The 24,386-nt window shown below is 40.7% G+C and overlaps 1 protein-coding gene and 1 long non-coding RNA gene across 7 annotated transcripts in view; one reads left to right on the top strand and one right to left on the bottom strand.

Moving 5' to 3' along the window:
• Positions 1-24,386, bottom strand: part of LOC103231615 (uncharacterized) — a 78,232-nt gene that overhangs the window by 5,211 nt on the left and 48,635 nt on the right. The window contains exons 4-8 of one of the 4 annotated variants that reach the window (XR_012092085.1): positions 9,407-9,480; positions 7,342-7,422; positions 7,183-7,252; positions 6,273-6,374; positions 110-1,318 (exon numbers count right to left, since the gene is read on the bottom strand). This is a non-coding gene — a long non-coding RNA (uncharacterized lncRNA). Of the gene's footprint in view, positions 1-109; positions 1,319-6,272; positions 6,375-7,182; positions 7,253-7,341; positions 7,423-9,406; positions 9,481-24,386 lie in introns of those variants that run through there. The other 3 variants (XR_005236365.2, XR_005236366.2, XR_012092086.1) reach the window with 3 other exon arrangements.
• EGFL6 (EGF like domain multiple 6) overlaps positions 1-24,386 on the top strand; it is a 64,859-nt gene that overhangs the window by 8,531 nt on the left and 31,942 nt on the right. For 2 of the 3 annotated variants that reach the window (XM_007991054.3, XM_007991053.3), the window contains exons 2-4: positions 11,066-11,178; positions 16,611-16,703; positions 21,598-21,717. In XM_007991054.3, coding sequence (XP_007989245.1) covers positions 11,066-11,178; positions 16,611-16,703; positions 21,598-21,717 — 326 coding nt within the window. The remainder of the gene's footprint in view (positions 1-11,065; positions 11,179-16,610; positions 16,704-21,597; positions 21,718-24,386) is intronic. The other variant, XM_007991055.3, reaches the window with a different exon arrangement.

Below are 24,386 nucleotides of genomic sequence, written 5' to 3'. Positions count from 1 at the left end.
CTGTGAGGAGCCCAGTACACTGAGCCAAGGAGTTTGGACTTGGTTCTGAGAGCAATAGCGAGCAAACAGGCCATTGCAGGCTCTGTGTTCTTTAAAGTTGACACGATCGTGACTAATTCATGCACAGAATTATGACACAATTGCACAGAATTATTAAGCTAATGAGTTTAGTTTAATTGGCAGCATTTTTCTTTTCTAATGTACATAATAATAGTATGCTTATAATCCATGATATCTCAGATTTAATGAATATAAGTACAAAATTAAAATACCAAAGCAACAAACATCAACAAAGTTCATCACCTTGCTCTTCAGCATACTCTTTGCTTGGTTTCTGGATACCACATTTATTAGTTATCTATTGCTACGCAACAGAATACTTCAAAATTTAGTGGCTTAAAGCAACATTTATTATTTCACACATTTTCTATGATTCAGGAATTCAGGAGCAGCTTAGCTAGATGGGGCTTGGGGGATTTTCTTAGACATTTTTTAGAGCAGTTTTAGATTCATAGCCAAAGGGCTTGGAGTTTTTAATTCTTATTTTAGGTTCAGGGGTACCTGTGCAGGTTTGTTATATAGATAAATTCATGTCATGGGGGGTTGTTTTACAGATTATTTTGTGACCCAGGTACTAACCCTAGTATCCAATAGGTATTTTTTCTGATCCTCTCCCTCCTCCTACCCTCCACTCTCAAATAGACCCTGGTATCTGTTGTTCCCCTCTTTGTGCCCATTGGTTCTCATTATTTGGCTCCCACTTATAAGTGAGAACATGCGGTATTTGGTTTTCTGTTCCTGCATGAGTTTGCTAAGTATAATGGCCTCCAGCTCCACCCATGTTCTTGCAAAGGACATGATCTCATTCTTTTTTATGGCTACATAGTATTCCATGGTGAATATGTACCATAGTTTCTCTATCCAGTCTATGACTGATGGGCATTTAGGTTGATTCCATGTCTGCTATTGTGAATAGTGCTGCAATGAACATTGTGTGCATATGTCTTTATGGTACAATGATTTATATTCCTTTGGGTATATACCCAGAAATGGGATTGCTGGGTCAAATAGTCGTTCTGTTTTTAGTTCTTTGAGGAATCGCCACACTGCTTGGGCTTGGAGTTTTTTACAAGGTTGCAATCAAGTTGTTGATCAATGCTGTAGTCATCTGACATCTTGACTCTGGCTGGAGGATCTGCTTCCAAGATGGTGTACTCACATGGCTGTTGGCAGGAGGCCTCAGCTTCTCTCTATGTGGACCTCTCCATAGGGCTGTTTGAATGTTCTCACAACTGTTAGCTGACTTCCCCCATAGTGACTAATCCAAGAGAGAGAACAAGGAGGAAGCTACAATGCCTTCTGTGTCCTAATTTCGGAAGTTACCCCAATCACTCCCACAGTATTCTTTGTTAGATGTCAGTCACTAAGTACAACCCCACATAAAAGGAGGGGAATTCACCTTTTGAAAGGATAAGCATCAGATAATTTATGGACATATTTTAAAATCATCACAGCATACAACACGTTCTAGTTTGCCTTCGCCCACACTGGTTACTCTTCCGTTCTTCAACAGGATTTAAAGTGCTGTATTTCCACAGAGATTAATCTCTGACCCTATTTTCTTTCTTATTTATACTCTCCAGGTTATCTTCCCAGTCCTAGCACTTTCAATGCCATCTATATATATATTCACATCTTCAAAATGTGAATCTCAAGCCCCAGCCTCTTTCTGCTGCATTCTTGACCTATTCATTGAGATGTCTCACTGAGCCTAAGACATCCAAAACTGAACTCTTGATCATCATTCAGAACTTGCTTCCCTCCACTTCACTCTTTCTCCCCACCCCAGAACAAACAGCATCCAAACTTGCTCAAGCCAATAACTGGGGTATCATTGCTGACAGGTGGGGCTCTTCCTCTCCACTTGTATTACATCTGCTACTAAGTCCTGTTACAAACCATGTCTCAAGTCCATCTCCTTCTATCCCCACTCTCTGCCCCTGCCTACCATCATCCAGCTACACCACTATTATCTCTCACCTGAACCACCACAATAGCTTCCTTTTACTTTTTCTTTTGCTCCCTCTAGTCCATGCTCCAAAGTGTTCCTCTTAACATTTAAATTAGACCATGTCAGCCCTCTTCTTAAAACTTTTCAGTGACTTTGCACCAGATTAAGAATAAAATTCATTCTACTTAAAATGACATAAATGGCTCTGCTTGATCTAGACTTTGACTACTTTTCTAACTCCATCTTCCATCTTATATCATTCTCCCCCATGCTTACTATGAATGAATGAATGAATGAGATGGAGAATAAATGTGGCTGTCTTGATAACACTTGCTTTATTGACTGCCTTTCCTTCCTAGTCTCACTTCCCCACTCCTTTATCAGCATTTCCTTCACCTCCTAAGTAAACCACTTCCATGCAAATTCTTGTCTCATGGTCTGCTTCTGGGGTAGCCAAAACCAAGACACTCCCCATCCCCAATCTCCACATAACTCCTGAGCTTAGAAGATAAATGAGGGAAACAGAGGAAGCAATGGAAAGTTCCAACTTTTGCCTGAAGTTTACTACTATCCCTACCAGTCATGGCATTAGAAATTTGAAGACACATCAACACACACTAGTATAGAAGAGCTTTATAACACAGGCAAGTTTTTTACTGGACACATAAGCCCCTACACATCTGGGAAAGTGAGATGTCTTGGGGTATCCCTGGGCCCACTGGACTTGTACTCTGTTTCTTGAAGGTAGATGAGAACCCAGACTTAATTTTAACTGGCTAGGTACAATGAACTTGCCATACTGGGAGCTATGATAAAAACAAAACAAAAATCAAAACCACCACCAACAAAAATCTTAATGGCTGGACCTTGTCATCCCTATTTAGAAAATCTTTTATTACATTTGTGTGGCAATATTTAAATGTATTTAAACATCGGCAAAAGAAGTTTAATTTCTCAATTTGTCTTGGAGAATATCATGAAGTTTCCTGGAACCTGACCATAAACAAACATACTAAGAATTCTGGCATAGTATATTTTTGCAGAAAATAAGGAATCCTATGAAGAAATACTACACTACTTACACAATCCCTGGAATGTTTTTAAATTAACTTCAGCTGTGGAGATGGTGATTTTTTGATTAATTTGATCAATGTAGACAGCAAGCTGTGTAATGCATTAAAGAAACTGGGCAATTCAGCATTTAGCTCAGACTCCCACAGCTCAGGGCTTCTACTCCACTGAGAATTCTTCACCTATATTAGCATTTCCCTGTCTCAAGACTCAGTTCCCTGAGCCTCATGTGTGCAAAATATTGTTTAGAAGAGACAGAGAGAGAGAGTGAGTGAGAGAGAAGCTGGCCAGTCCATCTAGACCTTCCAAGGTGGCAGAGGATGTTGATGGGATTAGTACAGTCCAAAAGTTGATTTATTTATTTATTTATTTATTTTTTTGAGATGGAGTCTCGCTCTGTCACCCAGACTGGAGTGCAGTGGTGAGATCTCGGCTCACTGCAAGCTCTGCCTCCTGGGTTCACGCCATTCTCCTGCCTCAGCCTCCCAAGTAGCTGGGACTACAGGCGCCTGCCACCACGCCTGGCTAACTTTTTGTATTTTTAGTAGAGATGGGGTTTCACCATGTCAGCCAGGATGGTCTCGATCTCCTGACCTCGTTATCCACCCACCTCGGCCTCCCAAAGTGCTGGGATTACAGGCGTGAGCCACTACACCTGGCTAAGTTGATTCTTAAACAACAATTACTTCCATTTTTTAACAAATGAGACTGATATAGATTTGATGGCAAATCTCCTATATCTTTCAACAGAACTATAATACTAAGATGCTTTTGTGACTGGGAAGGGAATTCCCTACAGTGGATAAAAAATCTTAATTTATTAACAAAGTTAATAAATTTTTGATGGCCCAAGTGTTAGTCATTAACATTTGGGGCAGATTTATAAGTGACACTTTACACAACATCAGAAACAATGATTTGGGAGAAATTAATACACCTCAGATTTCTCAGTTTCACCTTTTCACCTGAAAGCAGGCATGTGAAAGAAATAAAGATTGAGAAAAATGAGGATTTCTCTGGAGAGTTGTGGTAGTGTATAAACAGTATATGAATTTTATCTTTTGGTAACTTTCTCCTGTTAGTTAATCCTGGGCAGTATTCTTTGCAATCCCAAGTAATTTACTTTGACTGGTACATATGAAGTGGGTTTGACCACCTGTACCAAGCACTCTCGGCTGGTTTCTGATTAGGCTTTTTAAAAATATCAGATTTCAACAAATTTCAGTTTGGTTTTGTGTGAGTTCACATCTGTTTCAGAAATCTTGTTCAAGCTTAGTGAGCTCATCCTACTTCTAAGGAGGCTGTTTTGTGTATTATAAAATTTTTGATATTTCCAACCACTTAAAATCCACCTGTCACTGTCTGGAGCCTGCAGGAGGGACACAGGCCTTTTTCTTTTGCCCCCTGCTGTTTCCCTGCTCCTTCTTCATCCCAACATTCCCCTGCTGCCCTTCTCACTCCTCTGCTTCTAACACACACCACGATCTACACTCAAATTTTGAGGCCACCAACTCCTCATGTTCTTAATGGTGCTGTCCTTGGCACAGGCTATTTTTTCTGCCTGGAAAACTTTCCCCACCACACAGCCTCCTCCCACTTCTCCAGGCAAAGTTCCATTCATATTGAGCTCCATTTCCTCCAGAACACCACTCACCCACCCATCCCAATGTACTAACTTCCATATCTCCCCCTAGCTCCTGAGAACTTGCCCCTTTGGTAGGGTCATATGTTGGAGTATAATGGGGCTTCTCTCATATACCTCCTATAGTCTCAGTGCCTAGTACAGTGCCTGATGTGTGTAGTTCCTTAATAAATTTTGGGTAGACAAATGGATAAATGAGTAGGTGAATAGTTTGGTGAAGTGTGTTCTCCTCTGACTTCTAATACCAATGAAATCCTCAGTTTTTCTTGGCCTTAGTTTCTTCATGCACAGAATGATAGGTTGGAACCAGATGATATCTAAGGTAACTTTCTTTAAGGCGAAATTCTATGATAATCTCCCCTTACAGTGAAAATTTATTCCTACAAACATAAAAAAGAAAAGTCACATGGAACCTGTGGCAGCTATGAGGATGCGCCTCGCAGACATCCAACTGCAGGGAGCATAATTGACCCAGGGTCCCAACTACTCTACTCTTGGAAATCCAGCACCACTTTTAAGTGAGGCTGCAACTCCCACAGGCTGCTCCCACCAATGACTGAGCATGGCAGGGATACTAAGGCAGGTCCTTCTGTGGGAAACATGGCTCTCCTCTGAAGGTCAAGACATCTGATAATATTAATCCTACTACTACTACTAATAAAAGCAATCAATTAGGGAGCATTTACTGTGTTAGTCACCATTCAAAGCCCTTTTCACATATTTAATGATTTCATTATCATGAATACCCTTAAGGTAAATACTGTTGTTTTCCCTGTTTTAGAAAAGAGATAGCTAATGCATAGAAAGAGAAAGTAACTCGCTGAAGGTCAGAGTTAATATATAGTAGAGCCAGAATTCAAATCCAGGAAGAAGACCGTAGTCCTGACCAACATGTTATGCAGCCTCTCAACATTCAGAGTTGATCTCACTCTTTTACTAGAAAAACTCTCCTCATTTGGCTTTCCTGACAATGTACTAACCTGGTGTTCCTCTGAGCATTGCCTGGGCCTTTTTCTAGACCTTCCTGCTCTTTGGTCCATCTCTTACATGCTGGTGTCCTTGGGACTGTGCCCTAAGCCTCCTTCTTTTCTTACACTGCATCCACTTCTGTAGAATCAGTTACCATCTACCTGCAGATGATTCCCAAATACAGTTCTGCTTCCTGAACTCTTCACCCAAATATCCAACATCCTACTCAACATCTCTTCTAAGTTGTCCGTCTAATGAGTACTCAAAATCAGCATGTGCCAAAGAGAATTCATCATCTATCCTATTCCCGAACATGTTCCTCCACCCGTATTCCTCATTCCAGAAATACGGTCTACTCGATGGTGCATCCCTCTGACAAACTATATCCAATCGACTAGGATATAAGCTCCACAAGGACAGAAATCTTATTTCCCTTTTGTTTGCTGATGAACTTCTGGAAACTAGCCCAGTGTCTGATACATTATAGGCACTCAATAAATACTTGTTGAATGAATGAATTGACTCTAATCCATTACCAAATCTTTCGGTCCCACTTTGATGCCATTCATTTCTCCTTACCTCCACTGCTACTGCTGCAGTCCAAGCAACCAGAATCTGTCTTCTGAGCCAACTGGTATCTTTTCTTCCATTCTGTCTCCCTCCAGTCTATCTTCCAGACTGCTTTCATGGTAATATTTTTCAAAAGAAAAACCTTATCAAATAACATTCCTACTTAAAACCCTTCAATGCTGTTCTATTGCCATTGAGATGTAAAACCCAAAGCCCTAACTTGATTCACAAGACCCTCTGTGATGTAGCCTCTGCCCACCTCTTGGGGCTCATCTCTCGCAAGCTTACTCCTCCCTGCCTTTATTCTAATCCTCTGGTCATCTACTCATTCCTCAAGCACAAGCATGGTGTCTTTTACCTCTTAGTCTGCACTTATTCTATTCCCTTTGCCTGTAATATTCTTTCACTTTATGTGGTTGAACCCTGTTTGTCTTAAGTCTAATTTAAAGTTTGCACCTTCAAAGGGAACATCTGGGACCCCTTAGACTGGATTATGTTTCTTTGATTTAAGCTGCTGTAATAGACTGAATATATTGAGTGCCTCTGTTACCCTGAACCCCTTGTCTAAAAGCTCATGAGTAGGGGACCCTCTATGCCAGGATTATAAGTGAATCCTCAGCACCTAGCACTATACTCCATACATATTAATGCCCTATTGAGGATTATACTGATTTTTTTTTTGCATCAGGAAATAGGTAAGGTCCTTCCTATTGTGATTGGGGAGCATATTGCTTGCAAACCTGCAGTCAAGAAGTTGACAGATCATCTCTAAGATTTTGTTGCTACATTTAATTCTAATTAAATGAACCCCACATTTCTTATAAAAATATGAAATTAAAATTCCAAGGGCAGAATTTCCCCCTATACAGCTTTTCTTTCGTCATGTTTTCTTTTGAAATCCAACTCAAATGTCACCTACCCTGGACATTTTCCTCCTCTTTCCCAGGCAAGGTTAGTTCCTCTCTCCATTCTGCTCCCCCAGGCATCAGCTTCATGTTGTTAAAGGAAGAGGTGAAAGCAAATTGTAGTGCTTGCTCAAGGTTTGTCACAGATGTGTATGGTTAAGAAATGGACTTACCGTGTATCTATGTGGAAGGGTTTTTTTACCAAGGTGTGGGACAGTTGTTTTTATCGACAAATTTCAATCTTGTGTTCAAATCTTAAAAACACCAAAACAAATAACCCAATTAAAAAATGAGCAAAGGACCTGAATAGACATTTATCCAAAGAAGATATATAAATGGTCTATAAACACATGAAAGACACTTAATATCATTAGCCATCAGGGAAATGCACATCAAAACAAGATGCTACTTCTCAAGCATTAGGATGACTAGAGTTTTTTAAAACGAACAATAACAAGTGCTGGTGAGGATGTGGAGAAATTGGAACTCTCATATATTGCTGGTGGGAGTAAAATGATGTAGCCATGTTGGAAAACGGTCGGGCAGTTCTTCAGAAAGTTAAACATACAACTATCACGTATCTTAGTCAGTTCAGGCTGCTATAACAAATTACCAGAGGTTGGGTGGCTAATAAACAATAGAAATGTATTTCTCACAGTTCTGAAGGCTGGAATTCCAAGACCAGGGTGTCAGCATGGTCAGGTTCTGGTGAGGGCACTCTTTTGGGTTGCAGCCTGCCAACTTCTCAAGCTCTCTAGCCTTTTCTTATTAGCGCACTAATCCCATTCATAAAGGCTCCACCCACATGACCTAATTACCTCCCAAAGACCCCACCACCAAATACCATCACATTGGGATTAGGGTTTCAATATATGAATTTTGGAGGACACAAACATTCTGTCCATTGCACCATATGGCCCAACGATTCCACTCCTGGGTATATACCCAAGAGAAATTAAAACATATGTCCACACAAAAACTTGTGCACCAATGTTCATAGCAACATTATTCATGATGACCAAAAGGTAGAAACAACTTAAATGTCCATCATCTGATGAGTGGATAAATAAAATGTGGTATATCCATATTATGGAATATTATTCAGCAATAAAAAGAAATACAGTACTGTTACAAGCTACAACATGGATCAAACTTGAAAACATGCTAAGTTAAAGAAGCCAGATGCAGAAGGCTACATATTATGTGATTCCATTTAAATGAAATATCTGGAATAGGCAAATCCAGAGACAAAAAGCAGATTTGTGGTTGCCAGGGGATGAAGGGAGGAGTTAGTTAAGATTAACTGATCATAGGTATAGGGTTTATTTTTGGGGTGATGAAAATATTCTGGCACTGAACAGAAGTAATGAGTGCATAACATAGTGAAAATACTAAAAACCACTGAAGTGTATAGTTTAAGATGGTGAATTTTACGTTATATAAATTATATCTCAATTTTTAAAATACTAAAATAAATTATTAAGGGCATCACTGTATTTGGACTGGCACTTATTTTTTTTTTCTTATAACAGCATATTGTATACATTTTTTTCCCCTTTTTTAAAATTATACTTTAAGTTCTAGGGTACATGTGCACAACGTGCAGGTTTGTTACATATGTATACATGTGGACTGACACTTATTTACTCAGCATACTTTATAGTTTCTTCTTTTTTACTGATAAAAAATATTTTATATATTTATGGGGTACATGTGAGTGTTACATGCATAGACTATATCATGATCCAGTTGTGGTACTTGGAGTATCCATCAAATACTCAATTACCTTGAGTATTTACCATTTCTATGTGTTGGTAACATTTCACGTCCTCTCTTCCAGCTACTTGGAAATATACAATACATTGTTGCTAACTGTAATCACCCTACTGTGCTATAGAATATTGGAGTTTATCATAGGTTCTTTGGAAACTGTTAGTTAGGCGCAGACTGGGTCAAGATTGTGGTATCCCTTGCAGAATTGTTAGGAATATATAAATTAGATTAGACAAATGGCTGCATTATTTCTTAGAGCTCTTTATCAGAGCATTTTAATAATATTTAGCATGCTATCCTATACTTGAATGCATATGTTTCCAATAGACTGTGAACTTAAGAGTGCAAAGACCAGGCCCTTTTCATCACTGTACTCTGTGTGCCTGAGACAGTACTTGGAACATAGCAAGTGCACAATAAATGTTTTGCTTTAAAGTACTATTACTTAATGAAAGAAAAGTTTACCTTCCAGGAGACATTTGGCAATGTCTGGAGACATTTTTGATTGTCAGAGCTAGAGGGGTGTGTGCTACTGGCATCTGTAGATAAAGACCATTGTTAAATATCCTACAATGCACAGGACAACTCCCAACAACAATGATCTGGCCCAAAATATCAGTTGTGTAGAAGTTGAGAAGCCCTGTTCTAAATGTTTGAGTGACTTATGAATCCCTAAAATTAATTCCATTAAAAAACGAAAAAAAGTCTCCTTCAAGAAAAAGTAAATGTTAAAATCATCCTTGCATTTGGTGCTCTCAGTAAATGAAATGTCTCAGACCATATCTTTATAACTCTTAACTGAGTAATCAAATTTGTGGGAGAGGCAGGCCATGAGGGAAATCTACAAGGTTGTTTAACTTCCCGACTTTGACTTACATATTATTAACTTGCATAAAGTTCAGTTCTGTAGCAGAAAGCACATGGTAAAATGTGCATTCCTTTGTCTGTTAAAGAGCCCAGGAAACATTTTTACAGTGTATTTAATATGTGTAAGGAAATCATCACAGCCCTCCACTAAATATACAATGCAAGTATTTTCCTTCGAAGTCTGGTAGCAACCCTGTCCAATACCAGGGCCATAAGTAGGTAAACATGCAGTGAACTTCATCCATGGCGGCACTACTTGGGGGCACTTGGTAGGGGGCAGGGGGCTCACCTTTTTCAGGCATCTAGATCAGGCAAGCTACAGCTTGCGGGCCAAAGCTAGGTGATCCCTCTTTGTAAACAGCCCATGAGCGAAGAATAGTTTTTACATTTTTAAATGTTCAAAGATGGAACAAAAGGAGAATACTATATCATGACACAGGAAAATTATATGCTATTCAAATTTCAGTGTCCATAAATAAAGTTTTATTGGAACACAATCATACCCATCTGTTTACTATTGCCTATGGCTGCTTTTGTACTTGGACAGATATCTTATGGCCCTACAAAGCCTAAAATACTTACCATCTGGCTTTTTACAGAAAATGTTTGCCGATCTCTGCTCTAAAATTAAGCAGTTTAGCAAATTGGGTTTCCAGGAGGTCATGTGGAATGGGAACGAGCCCTGGGCTAGAATTCCCAACACCCAGCTCTGCTGGGGATGTGACTCCACTCCATTGGACTGGAGTTTCCTCCTCTGTAACATGAGAGGGCTTTGCTGAACGAGCCCTTCCAGCTCTTAATCATCTATAGTGTGTGTTGATTCCTGTCTATTCAATGGTTCCCAGGTGCCAGTGGGGTAAAAGTGCAGAGCTCTGGTCTGGGACAAAGCCGCAGGACCAGAAAGTCACTGAAATAGACAAAGAACTGGATAGTTGCTGTGCGTATACAGAGCAGATCCGAAAAGTGGCACTCTACAAGGTTCAAAAACATACATTTTGGACATCTTCATGTGCCCTAGTTTTATAGATTATGTAATCAAATTCTTTTAACCGTGGGGAAGAAGGAAATGGTTGAAACTAATTATTGAGGAAGGCTGGCAACCCCAAAATTCAGGTTTTCAAAATCTAATTTAGCACTTACTGCGGGTTCGTTGAAATTAACCAGGTAATTGACATCTCTGGTTCTTTTAGTAGTAGGGAAGAGTTTCTGTTGTCTTTTCTATTTTCTCAATACTAACATGTAGTTCTTTATCTGCAGTGCCAGGCATCACGGGTTGTTAGCATCGGCACATCAGCCTGGGGTCTGTCACTATGGAACTAGACTAGCCTGCTGCTACGGCTGGAGAAGAAACAGCAAGGGAGTCTGTGAAGGTAATTTTGTAAAAACTCAGACCCTGCACTTGGATCAGGGCCCTTAGGTTTTTATCTGTCACACCATGAACTGCCACAAAATTGCCAGTGGATCTCTTAGGCAAGGACATGCATAACTACCAATAACCAAGGTCTGGGTTCCTATGAGATCTCTTCCCAGACAAAATGTGGCTGATGCCATCATACTTGGCATGATTTATTTTAGAAGATGTCTTGTCAATTATTTTTGTGATTATCTTAGTGAGTATGACTGGGTTGTTTGTTTTTGGTTTTCTTTTTAATCTAAAGGAACTAAGATGGGCAAAAGCAGGCCAGTAAATTCCTCCTCTAATTATAGTTTAAGTGATTTCCAATGAAATACACTTTTTAATTATTAATCATCCAACTAGTAGGCTTCAGCCACAAAACAAGTACACCTTTTAGCTTATAGATTTGTTACTCACATTTTTAAAATCCATACTGCCAATTTCTAAATGTTTTCAAGGTACACATGCATATATGCAAAGATTTTAAGTATTTTGCTGATTTTTTGTACATTGCAAACCAAGGAACCATAATTTGCCTTGGACATTGTTTCTCAGACTATGTGTTAGGAACTCCAAGAGAGGTCTCTGATCATTTCAAGGAGGTTGGGGAGGGCAGAGATGAGCATAAAGTTTTTGCCTTTCTTTTTTTTTTTTTTTTTTATGACTTTCCATAACGACCAACACTGGCAATGTAGTGGAACAAAATCCACATTCCTCCTAACTGACTGTCTCACCAGGGGTGTATTCCTTCAGGGCAGGAGTCTACTCTCACTGTCCCTGTGTCCTTCAGTAGGTAGCATGTGCCTCATCCTAAGTTCTTTATCTATTAAATGGGATAACAACACAATTGCAGGTCCCATAAAAGTACTAACATGTTAGTTATTTTAGGAATAACAATGCTACCTTCTTTTTGCTGGTCTATTCCTGCCCCAACCTCCTTCTCTCTGGCTGGTTAAAAAATATCTGGATTGACCATAAGTGGGGTCAGAACTTGATAATATCCAAAATCTATAAAACAATAGAAAACACTGATACTGTTCCCACATGTTCCATATTATGTAAAACCTTCTGCCATCATAGTTTGCTTGTGACAAGATGACAAGAGCATGAAAATACTAGACAAAAACAAAGATCATCATTGCCCACTTAGATAAAGGAAGTTAGAATATCCTCCTGGGACTTGTGTCAATTAAAAGAGTGGGTTCCCATCCTGATTGGATTGATAGTATCACGATCAAGGGCATTGAGAACCGGACTGACCTGGGTGATCTTGGGCAAGCTAGCTAAGGTAAGCTAGCTAAGGCTCAATTTCCTTCTCTGCAACATGGTGAGAGCAATACCTACCTCTGAGGGTAAGGAGTTTATGCATTAAAGGGTGAGTTCATTACCTGTCATGCATAGAAAATACCTCATAAATTACCATTCCTTCAGGAAGGACCAATAATTCTCATCACAAACTTCTCTTCATTAAAGCACCAGGTGATGGGGGGATTAAATGTGGCTTTATTCTTTTTCTAGACACAACATAACACATTTTTATTTGAAGTCAGTCAGGTGGAAAGGGGCAAAAACCACGTGAAACACATGATTTAGAATCTCTCTTACAGTTGCACGAACATCAGTGTCTACTGCCATAAAACTTGTAAGACCCAGCATGTCGCTGGTGAATAAATGAAGGCAAGGTTTGACTTTCAGGAAGGGCGTTTCTGTAACTGCATAAGAGCAATTTGGCCATGACGCATGCAGCCAATCACATTCTCAATGCTTTCAGGGACTGTATAATACCACAGGCATAAAATAATTTAAAGCAAGATGTTAAAATGGCAAGTGCAGAGGGTTCAAGCAAAATGCTCACTATGCAAGTTTTGCAAGCTGAAGAGATGGTCAGCACACCTACTGCTCCAGTCAAATGTTCAGGTCTTAAATTGCAGTGATTTTTAGATCTAAAATGTGTATCATGTTTTATCCAATTTGCATGGTCCTTCTTGATGGTAAAGTCATATGTTTCTTGAAGCACCAAATAACAGGGTAGTTATTGCCTGATTGCTGGGTTTCTGATTTCTAAGCCAGAGTTGTGGGATGCATGATAATAAGAATACACATCAACCTGCCCCAACAAGGAGAGCCAGAACCCAGGCTGTGAGGTCCCAGTCCACCCAGGCCTTCCCCTCTGTCTGTCTATTTGCCCTTCACTCCTCTTGAAGCCCTGCCTCTATGTATGCTGCAGCTTTCTAGCTCTCAGCCTCTACCCTGTCTAAATCTCCTCCCAAGGCAGGGTCTCATCAATTCGATATCATTACCCTTAAAATGTATGCCACTTTAGTGAGATGAGATACAGAGTTGTCCGTGAACAAGTACCTGATGAAAAGCTCCAGATAGAGAAGTTTGGGGGAGAACTAAATAAGACTTTTACTTTGTCTAAAGCATGCTTCAATCTCAGGCCATTTTAAACACAAACTGAATTTCCCTTGCTGTCAATTGGTTGTTCAAGTCACAGATCCAAAGTTACTGTAAATTGAAAACATCTTACTAAAGCTTTAACCTTATAGCAAGGGTATTATTCACCATTTCTCCTATGTTCTATTTAGCATTTATGCTGGGCTTTCCTGTCTGGACCACATTGGAAATCAGTTTCCAGGGAACAACTAGAGGCCTTCAGGGCTTTAAAAAAAAAAAAAAGATTTATTTTTCTAATATCTGAATTTAAAGTTGCAACTCCAAGTACATATCCATAACAAAGTAGACACTGGAAATTAAATTCTGTCTCTTTTGTCTCTAAAAGTGGAAAAACTTTGCTGGGGAAGCATTTTTCCCTTATGACTTGTTCAGAACCATAAAATGTTCCCCTGTTAAAAGTTCCACAATAATTACTTTATTCATTATTCAAAAATATTCAAATATTTAACATGTTTACAACACTATATTAAACGCTACAGGAGAAACAATGATGAACGTTTAAGTCCCTGTCCTAAAGGCACTTGGAAACAAGTAGTGGATGAAAGACAAGCACTGCAGCCAAATATATGCCTCATTATTTAATAAGACAAAAACTGATCAGTTGCACAGGAGGGGCCTGCCAAAGTTCTGTGGAGTTCTCGAAGTTGAGTGGGCATTCATAGGTGGCTGGAGGAATCTGTAAAGGCTTTTAGAAGAAGGGGTCATACAAGGTGATCCTTGAAGAATGGGGAGGATATTAACTACTGGAAACCCAGGGAAGAGTATCCTAGGGAGGGGTAGGAAAAGGCAGAAAGTAAAGGGTAGGTCTGGAAAACAGCAAGCAATGTCTTTTGCCCACAGTGTTGCCTTTGTCAGGGGGTGGGGGGTGCGGCTAGAAAAGAAGGTGGAGGCCAGATCAGGCTAGGTTTGAATTTATTTTTTATTTTTTTTAATTTTTGTTTTCTAGACAGAGTCTTGCTCTGTCACCCAGGCTGGAGTGCAGCAGTGCGACCTCAGCTCACTGCAACCTCTGCCTCCTGGGTTCAAGTGATTCTCCTGCCTCAGTCTCCCGAGTAGCTGGGATTACAGATGCCCGCCAGCATGCCTGGCTAATTTTTGGATTTTTAGTAGAGATGCGGTTTCCCCGTGTTGACCAGGCTGGTCTCAAACTCCTGACCTCAAGTGATCCACCCTCCGTGGCCTTCCAAAGTTCTGGGATTACAGGCGTGAGCCACCATGCCTAGCCAGATCATGCTAGTTTTAACTTGGTTATGATACCTGTACTGTATTCAGGAGGGAACAAAGATTATATGATGACCTCTGTGCAAGGCATGGCATGATCAGAGCTATGCTTTTGGACTATTAGTTTAATGTCATGTCTGACATCAAGTTTGCTAGGAGCAGAGCCTGAAAGGGGGATAATATTCCATTGAAAGGTGTCTTAGGAGCAATTTGCAAGAGAATGGGGGAGCAGGGGAAGGGGCTAGGCAGAGATATGGTTTCAAAGGAAGTCTAGCTTCAGTCTGATCCCACAGGGACCTCTAGGGCGTTAATTGCACCAGAGTTTGTCCTGCCAAGAAACAAGGAACTAGGCTGTTAGACTCCTGCATCAGTGAGGCACTGGTCACAAGCTGTGGTGGGGAAAGCAGAGAGAGAGAGGGATTTAGCATCATCTTCCAAGTATCTGTGGGCAAGGCAGTTCCCATTAGCTAGATAGATAGTTGTTCAATGAATGAGTTGGTGGTAGAAACAGGATATTGCAACTGAATGGTCTGGAGACAAAAAAAATAGACAACTGAATTTTTTGAGTCCAGGTAACTGGTAGAGGAATGATGATAATAACAAAAAATAGGATCTAGGGTTTAGGGAAAGATGCTGGTATCTTTAAGAATAAGCTTTCTTAGAGGCAGACCTACTATGAGCCAGGGGAATTGATGGACGGAGAAGTAGGCACCAGTCCTGGGCAACTGCTGAGTCATTCTTTCCTATTATGGCTATTTCTTGAGCTCCTACTGTATCCAGAAGCTGCTGAGAATCCTTGATACCCTGAAAGTCTCCTTTCTCTCTCATATATTATATCCTCTCCCTTTCTACTCTTGGGGCTTTCCCATTTTTCTTTTTTTCCTATCTACTGCTTTTTCTCCTTATAACCTCCTTGTGAGCTGGAATGAAACTGTCCATCATCTTTGACTATTTGTTTTCTTGCCCCCGACTGAATCAGTTATAACATCCTACCCCTGTTGTTTCCCCTACCACTTTATTCATTGAACAAATATTTATTGTCTACTTTGTGTCAAGAGTTGGGATACAGAAGTGAATAAAATAGAAAAACAAATCCTGCCTTTGTCGTGCTTTCTCATGCCTCCATCATCATCCTCATCATCATCATGATGCTTTTAGTTCCCATCCTTAGGGCTAGAAGTAGCACCTTCCTGCCTCCAATCTGTTGGTTGTTCAGTCTGACTGATAATGCGCAGCATTAAAAAGATTTTGATCACTTAAAAGAGAAATGGAGAAAATATGGAGGAGATGAAACGAGGCAAGAGACAGAAGGAAGGGGAATGACATTGGCATTTGCCCAGGGTTACTCTGGAGTCTGTTCCAGTTCCAACATTATACTTATTTTATTAAATCTTTTGTGTTTGCATGCAAAACTGGCTGACTGTGGTCTGGGAGGCTTTATATTTCATTGAATACCACTGGAAGTGTGGCATTGCCGAGCAAAGTCACACTAAACTTGCATGCATTGGGTGGGGGTGTAGTGGGTGGGGGTCGGGGGGGCGGTAATCTCATTCAAAAGAAAAATACTTTCCAGTGTCTGAAAGGTGAAAACAGATTCAAAGGGAGGCAGATCGTCCTCCGTATGTCCCCATGGAGTTCTCTGCCACACAGAACGCAGCGAAGCTTTGCGTGAATTTCACTACACTAACTTCTGTTCTTTTATCATCAAGACATCTTTTCCCTCCACAGCTACATGCGAACCTGGATGCAAGTTTGGTGAGTGCATGGGACCAAACAAATGCAGATGCTTTCCAGGATACACCGGGAAAACCTGCAGTCAAGGTCAGTAAGGTAGCCTGGGGTCATAGTTCAAATTCAATCATTGCAGCAGGGCTGGCGACACAATATGGTATGCAGGATTTCTTAGGGTTTTTTTAAAGTCAAATCTTCAAATGAAGGTGCTTTCAGGACAAGTTTTTCAATCTCTTCTCCTTGAAAAATGTAAAAAGTCTGATGTTTTTGTCAAGATGCCCAATAAAATGCCTTTTTTCTTTTCTTTTTTCTCCTTTTTTTTAAACCATTTTGTTTTTATAAGCTAAAGGCCTTTTATATTTTTTACTTTTTTGTTTCATCTCTTCCTGTAACACAGAAAAAAAGAGTCTTTTTAAAGTAAATAATTTTATTGTTTTTTAAACTAAGTATTGTAAGTATATTTTTATTTTTAAAATCCAACAGTGCAAAAAAATATAAAAGTGAGAGTAATCACCACTAGTTGTTACTATAAGCATAGTTAAGTTTGTCTTAGATCCTGGAAGTCTTTTTCTGTGATAGTACAAATGTAAGTATTTCTCATAGGCGTCTTTGCATGTCAGCACACACAAAACTACTTTACATTTTTTAAGGCTATATCCTAGTCCCTAGTGTGAATACTTTTATCCTTTATGCAAAAAATATGCTTTATTTAACCATTATCATTTATGTTGTCCCCAATTTTTTGCCATTACAAACAGTGCTAAATCTAACATTGTTCTATGCATAGCCCTGCTTTCTTGAATGAATATTTTTGTAGGAAAAATATTTAAAAGTGGAATTGTTGGGTTGAACGACGTGCATATTTTTATTATACTTCATATACTTTTTCTTTTTTGAGACAGTGTCTCGCTCTGTCACCCAGGGTAGAGTGCAGTGGCGTGATCATGGCTCACTGCAGCCTCAACCACCTGGGCTCTAGCGATCCTCCCTGCTACTCAGGGACCACAGGCACACACCACCATGTCTGGCTACTTTTTACAGTTTTTGTATAGATGAGGTCCCACTACGTTTCCCAGGCTGGTCTTGAACTCCTGAGCTCAAGCCATCCTCCCGCCTTGCCCTCCCAAAGTGCTGAGATTAAAGACTGAGCCACCACGCCTGGCCTTGATATATCGTAATAGGTAATTTATAACTTTCATCCTAGATTATTTGTCTGAAAACACTGAAGAGATTATAATATCTATAACAGTGGTTCTCAACCTGGGTAATTTTGTGTCCCAGGAAGAGTTGCCAGATAAAATACAGATACCCAGTTAGATTTACATTTCACATAAACAACAAATAATTTTATAGCATATGTTTGTTCAAAATAGTATATGGGGGATGTGAGGGTGATCTGGCTGTGACATGTCTCCCCATTGCTCACCTGGGTTGATTTGGCTGATCTGACTGGCTAGGCAGACGTCCCCTTCCTCCCTCACTGCTCCATGTGTGTCCTTCCTGAAGCTGTGTGCTCGGGCGGAGAGGACGACCATCCCTGATAGAGGAGGACTGGCCTTCAGTCAAGGGTATATTAGCTGTGCTACCCTGCTAGAACCTCCAAACAGGCTCTCAAAATAGTATATGAGATGTGTGTATACTTAAAAAGTATTAGTCATTTATCTGACATTCAAATTTATCTAAGAATCCTTTACAGTTTTGTTTAGAGATGGGGGTCTCACTATGGTGCCCAGGCTGGAGTGTAGTGACTATACTGCATCCATGATCTCCTGGCCTCAAAGCAATCCTCTCGCCTCAGACTTCTGACTACAGGCACACACCAGTACACCCAGCTGGAATCTTGTATTTTTATTTGCCAGATCTGGGAGCCTTATCTCAGGCAACATCTGGCAGTGTCTGAAGACATTTGGAGGGGGTGCTACTGGTGTCTAATGGGTAGAGATCAGGGATGCTGCTAAGCACCTTACAATGCACAGGATAGCAGTACCCGCAACAAAGAATGATCAGACCCAAATGTCAGTAGTGCCAAGACTGAAAAACCCTGCTCTAAATGTGGTGAATAAAAGTACCTCATTGGAGCAAGGGATATGGTCTTTGCTATAGATCAGTAGATTTCAACTTGGGTGATTTTGTCATCCACAGGATACTTGACAATGACTGGGGACAATTTTGGTTGTCATAACTGGGTGTGGGAGGTACTCCTGGCATCTACTGAATGGAGCCCAGGGATGCTGCTAAACATCCTGCAATGCACAGAACAGCCCCCCACAACAAATAATGATTTCTGTCAACAGAAGTTAAGAAACCCTGGCATGAAGAAATCTGCAATAATTCAGAAAGGATCCCCAGTCCTATAATGAAGTTGAACAAAGAGCAGTAAATCAAATTCAGCTGCCCTTGGAAAATGGTGTTTCAGAGAAGACTGAACACCCACTCCACTCTACCACTCCCAGCCCTTGCCGCCAAGCCAAGAGGTTAACCCCATAGACTGAAATACCCGCTCTTTGAGCTGCCAACCCTACAGCCTCAGAGAGCAATCTGGCTCTCTGTGTCCTACCACCAGCATAGAGGCCAGAGTCCTGAAGATGCTTCTTAGAATTGCATGCAACTGCTTGAGAGAGGTGCTTCAAGAATTGTGCATTCAGGGTGGGCACAGTGGCTCACACCTGTAATCCCAGCACTTAGGGAGGCTGAGGTGGGTGGATCATCTGAGGTCAGGAGTTTGAGACCAGCCTGGCCAACATGGCAAAACCTCATCTCTACTAAAAATACAAAAATTAGCCGGGCATGGTGGCGAATACCTGTAATCTTAGCTACTCGGGAGGCTGAGGCAGGAGAATCACTTGAACCCGGGAGGCGGAGGTTGCAGTGAGCCGAGATCATGCCATTGCACTGCAGCCTAGGCAACAGAACGAGACTCCATCTCAAAAAAAAAAAAAAAAAAAAAATCATGCTTTCATAAGGAATAATTCAGCTATACCCCTCACCAGAGGTTTTACAGCAGAAAACTTGGTTTTCCATATGTTTTGGATTCTGAACCAAGATAATGTCTCAAGAGATTTAGAGTAGAGACAATATTTTTCATGCTAGTTTTAAAGTCCCAGTAAAATATTAACGTTGAGGGAGTGGTCCGGTTGGCTGAAGTTTTGAGGCAGTCTGTCTTCTTCCCACAGCCTCCCTGCCCTGTGGCAGCCTGATCAAAGTCCACGTACATCCATTAATGGTGACAGGCCTCAGCCCTCAACTCATGTCTTTCCCAAAACACTCTTCCAAGAAATGAGTGAGTCACCTCAGAGTTAGGGCCAAGCTATGGGATATTCTTGGGTTTCCCATTATGACCAATCAGCATTTCTCAATTTCCCCTTTTGAAGAGGTTAGGTTCTATGAGGGAGATGGTAGGGTAAAGGGGATAGGCAATGGAGAAGAGGGTTTCAAATATCCAGTTAGGGCGCTGGAAAATCTCCATAGAAGGATCTTTTCAGAGATGAAAGCAGCTCCTTATTTTCAAGAATCTGTTACCATGCTGACCTTTTGCCTTCCATGGAATTTGTTTGTTTTTTCCTCTCTGTATCTTCCCTGGTAGAGTTAAGATATGAAACCCTCACATGACCACATTTCCAAAGGCAACATCCTCTACAGATAATCTTTGTAAAGTTTTATTTTCCTTCTGTGTCATTTTTTATTTTAATAAAAATGTTACTTATTCTTAAGTTGTTGGTGTTGTTTTTTTTTAGAAAACACAAAAGCACAGAGAAGAAAGTCACCCTCGATCTTACCGCCTGAAGATAACCATTAGAGAGCATACCCTCCTAGGCTTTTCTTTTCCTATGCATTTTTTAAACAAATTTTGGAATGATCTGTACACAGAGTTTTGTAACCTTCTTTTATCACTTAACATCCTGTGAACATCATATATATATATATATATATATATATTTTAACCAACCAGCCAAAATGTCATCCTGTGAATATCTTAGGATTAAATATTGTCCTCCAGCTTCACCACTAAGAGCTGTCTGACAGGGCTCCCTCTAGAGGAATGTGAGCCAAGGCAATTTGGCCAGTGCAGGGGGCCACCCGAAATAATAATTGACAGGAGGCTGTGCTGTCAGCCTATGTCAGCGGCTGCTTGGGATAGCATGAAAGGCAGAAATATATAAATTATCTATTTCTAACTTTTTGTTCAAGTAGTATACACATAGAATTGTGCATATATAAAATATGTATGGCTCAATGAATTGTTCTAAATGCCCATGTCACTAGTATCTACATCAAAAGCCAGAAACTTGGCCCCTCAGAAGACTCCCTCACACACCTTCCAGTCACTTCCACTGCCAGTGAGAGAACCATATCTTGACCTCTTATATCACAGATTAGCTGTGCTTGTTTTTTTAACTGTATATAAATGGACTTATACAGTATGTACACATTTATATCCAGCTTCTTCCACTCAATATAATGTTTGTGAGATTCATCCATTGTTGCTTGTAGTTGTCATTTGTTCAGTTTCATTTCTGTATATTATTCCATTGTGTAAATATACGAGTCATTTGTCTATTCTTCTGTTGGGAGGTGTTTGGATTACTTCTCGTTTGGCGCTATCTAGTATTATGCTATTATGATCATTTTAGTATGTAAGGTTTTTTTGGTGGGCAAAAATCCACATTTCTGTTGGGTATATTCCCAGGACTGGAATTTCCAGGTCATGAGTATGTCTAAATATAGCTTTAGTAGATTCTGCCAAGCAGTTTTCCAAAGTGTTGTACCAATTTACATTCCTTCCAGTGGTGTATAGTTATTCCATTTGCTACACATTGTCACCAATCCTTTAAAATAGAATTTGATGGTCAGAGAGGAGGTGGGTAAGTGGTAGTGTTCAGGGAAGCTAACCCAGTTGTCCTTTCCAAGACTGGGGTCTAATATTCCCCATCTGGAAGTTTCCTGATTCAGTTCACGTTTCCCTGTTTTCTAAATGTCCCTGCAGACGTGAATGAGTGTGGAATGAAACCCCGGCCATGCCAACACAGATGTGTGAATACACATGGAAGTTACAAGTGCTTTTGCCTCAGTGGCCACATGCTTATGCCAGATGCCACGTGTGTGAGTAAGTTTCAACTGCCAGGCTGAGCTCAGTCAATGTTTAAGGCTTGACTTTTGCCATTTAATGCTTGGGGAAAAGCTGATTTCAGTGATTTTTTAAAAAAATCTCTAATATTGCCCCCAGCTAAAATGTTTTGGGGCCAGCCCGCCCTTCCTTCCTTCCTTCCTTCCTTCCTTCCTTCCTTCCTTCCTTCCTTCCTTCCTTCCTTCCTTCTTCTTCTCCTCCTGCTCCTCCTCCTCCTCCTCTTCCTCCTCTTCCTCCTCCTTCTTCTTTTTTTTTTTTCAAGACAGAGTCTCGCTCTGTCACCCAGGCTGGAATGCAGTGGTGCGATCTCAGCTCACTGCAACTTCTGCCTCCTGAGTTCAAGCGATTCTCCTGCCTCAGCCTACTGAGTAGCTGGGACTACAGGCACATGCCACCATGCCTAGCTAATTTTTGTATTTTTAGTAGAGATGGGGTTTCTTCATCTTGGCCAGGCTGGTCTCAAACTCTTGACCTCAGGTGTTCCACCCACTTCGGCCTCTCAAAGTCGTGGGATTACAGGCGTGAGCCACCATGCCCAGCTTCCATAATTTTTTTTAAAAAAGTAAGTGCTGGCTGGGCACGGTGGCTCACACCTGTAATCCCAGCACTTTGGGAGGCTGAGGCGGGTGGATCACCTGAGTTCGAGACCAGCCGCGTCAACATGAAGAAACCCTGTCTCTATTAAAGAAAAATACAAAAATTAGCCGGGCATGGTAGTACACCTGTAATCTCAGCTACTTGGGAAGCTGAGGCATGCGAATTGCTTGAACTGGGGAGGTGGAGGTTGCAGTGAGCCAAGATTGCACCACTGCATTCCAGCCTGGGTGAGAGAGCAAAACTCTGTCTCAAAAAAGAAAAAAAAAAAAAAAAAGGTAAAATAACATGAAATTCACATTATTTTAAATTTCAAGTGAACAATTCAGTGGCTTTTAGTACATTCACAATGTTGTATAACCATCACCCCTATCGAGTTCCAGAAGATCTTCATCACTCCAAAAGGAAACCAGACCCAGTCACTCCCCACTGCCCATCCTCCAGTCCCTGGCAACTACGAATCTGCCTTCCTTCTCTAGGGATTTGCCTATTCTGGATGCTTACTTTATAAATAAAAAGGCAAACTAGGGGGAAAATAAATTATATATCTATATCTGCATCTATATATATGCAGAGCCCTGTTGAGTTTCCTCATGAAAATAAACACGTTGAACAAAATAAGCAGATTGTTTTAGGGAGGTGATACATTTAAATTCCTTCTCGGAACATCAATTCTTCCCACCAGTTAACTTTCTCACGCCCCCTTGCCCCACTCCCAAAGATTAGTGACACTTGTTGGAAATACATTCCGACTTACTCACATTCCTGAAAAGAAAAGCCCTTCTGTGATAAAGAAAAACCCATGTCCTGTGGGAGAGTAAGAGTCTATACCCATTCGTTTATTGAGAGGGAAAGCTCTTCAGGTTTTATGTTCCAGCTGAAAGGGAAACCCACCCTCCCTGTCTGCCTTCCCTTCTCCCCTTTTCTCTCTCCATCTTTCTTTCCTCTGCCTTGCAGTCCCCAACAAACCCAGAGCCAGCTTCCTGTGGTTGCGGAGTTGCGCGGACTCCCCAGCTCATCCTGGGTTTTCCCAAGATTATAAAATCTTGCCTAGTGCATGGGCTTCTCCTTGGCAAAGTGTCCCAACACCACCAGTCACTTAGATCTTCTGCTAGCAAGCAAGTATTTGAACGTGGGCATTGGAAGGGTCTTTTAAAAAAATCCTTATTATTATAAATTAAACAGAAATTCACAGGAAACAAATGCATAGTTTAATGAATTCTTGTAAGTCAAGCACACTTGTAACCACCACCAAGCAGAACTCTACCAGAACCTCCTCCTCCCACCCCTCCCTAAAGGGAACCACTATCCAGGCTTTTATAGTAATCACTTAAAATTTCAAAAAAGATGTATGCTAATGGATGTTTCTGAAACATTCCATGAAAACCCAGTCAGTGCCAAAAAAGATATCTTTCCTCAAAAGGAAAGACAGAATTAGGTTAATTTTGAAGATTAATTTTAAAAGAAGACAACTAAAGAGAAAAGATGAAAGAATAAAGGAGTAATATAATCATAGGTAGATGTTTGTTACAATACATTGGGTCTCTTTCTGTATATCTAGGGGTTACCTGTGCCTCCCTGTTTATAGGTCAAAGTGTCCAGATAGCCCTAGACCTCTCTCCTGGATGCTGATTGGATTCCACCTGACCCCTTGGGTCTCTTTTGTCCAGCTGGGTGATTGGCATGTTCTGGAGGGGAATGGAGGGAGGGAGTACATTCACCATGCCCCTCTGTTGTGGACATTGGGCTGAAACCATATGAGTTTCTTAGCCCCCCTGCATTTCTAATCCACATATACTGGGCTGCTGCTATGGAAATGCATTTGTGTGAGATAAGTTATATTTAGCAACAAGTGACAAAAAAGCCAAGTAAATTGTCTCATTTACTTGAAAAGCTGAAGGAAAGCAGTTCCAGAGCAGTTCAAGAAGGAGTCGGTCTCTGTCATCCTCAGAGTATTGATTTTACTCTCATGCTTGTGGCCTCATAGTTACAATATGGCTGCCCTAGCTCTGGACATCACACACACATGGCAAGTAGACAAAACTAAGTGGGTA

Source organism: Chlorocebus sabaeus, chromosome X (genome assembly GCF_047675955.1).
Source record: "Chlorocebus sabaeus isolate Y175 chromosome X, mChlSab1.0.hap1, whole genome shotgun sequence".
In the NCBI taxonomy this organism is placed as follows: Eukaryota; Metazoa; Chordata; class Mammalia; order Primates; family Cercopithecidae; genus Chlorocebus; species Chlorocebus sabaeus.
This window is presented reverse-complemented; position numbering and strand designations above follow the sequence as displayed.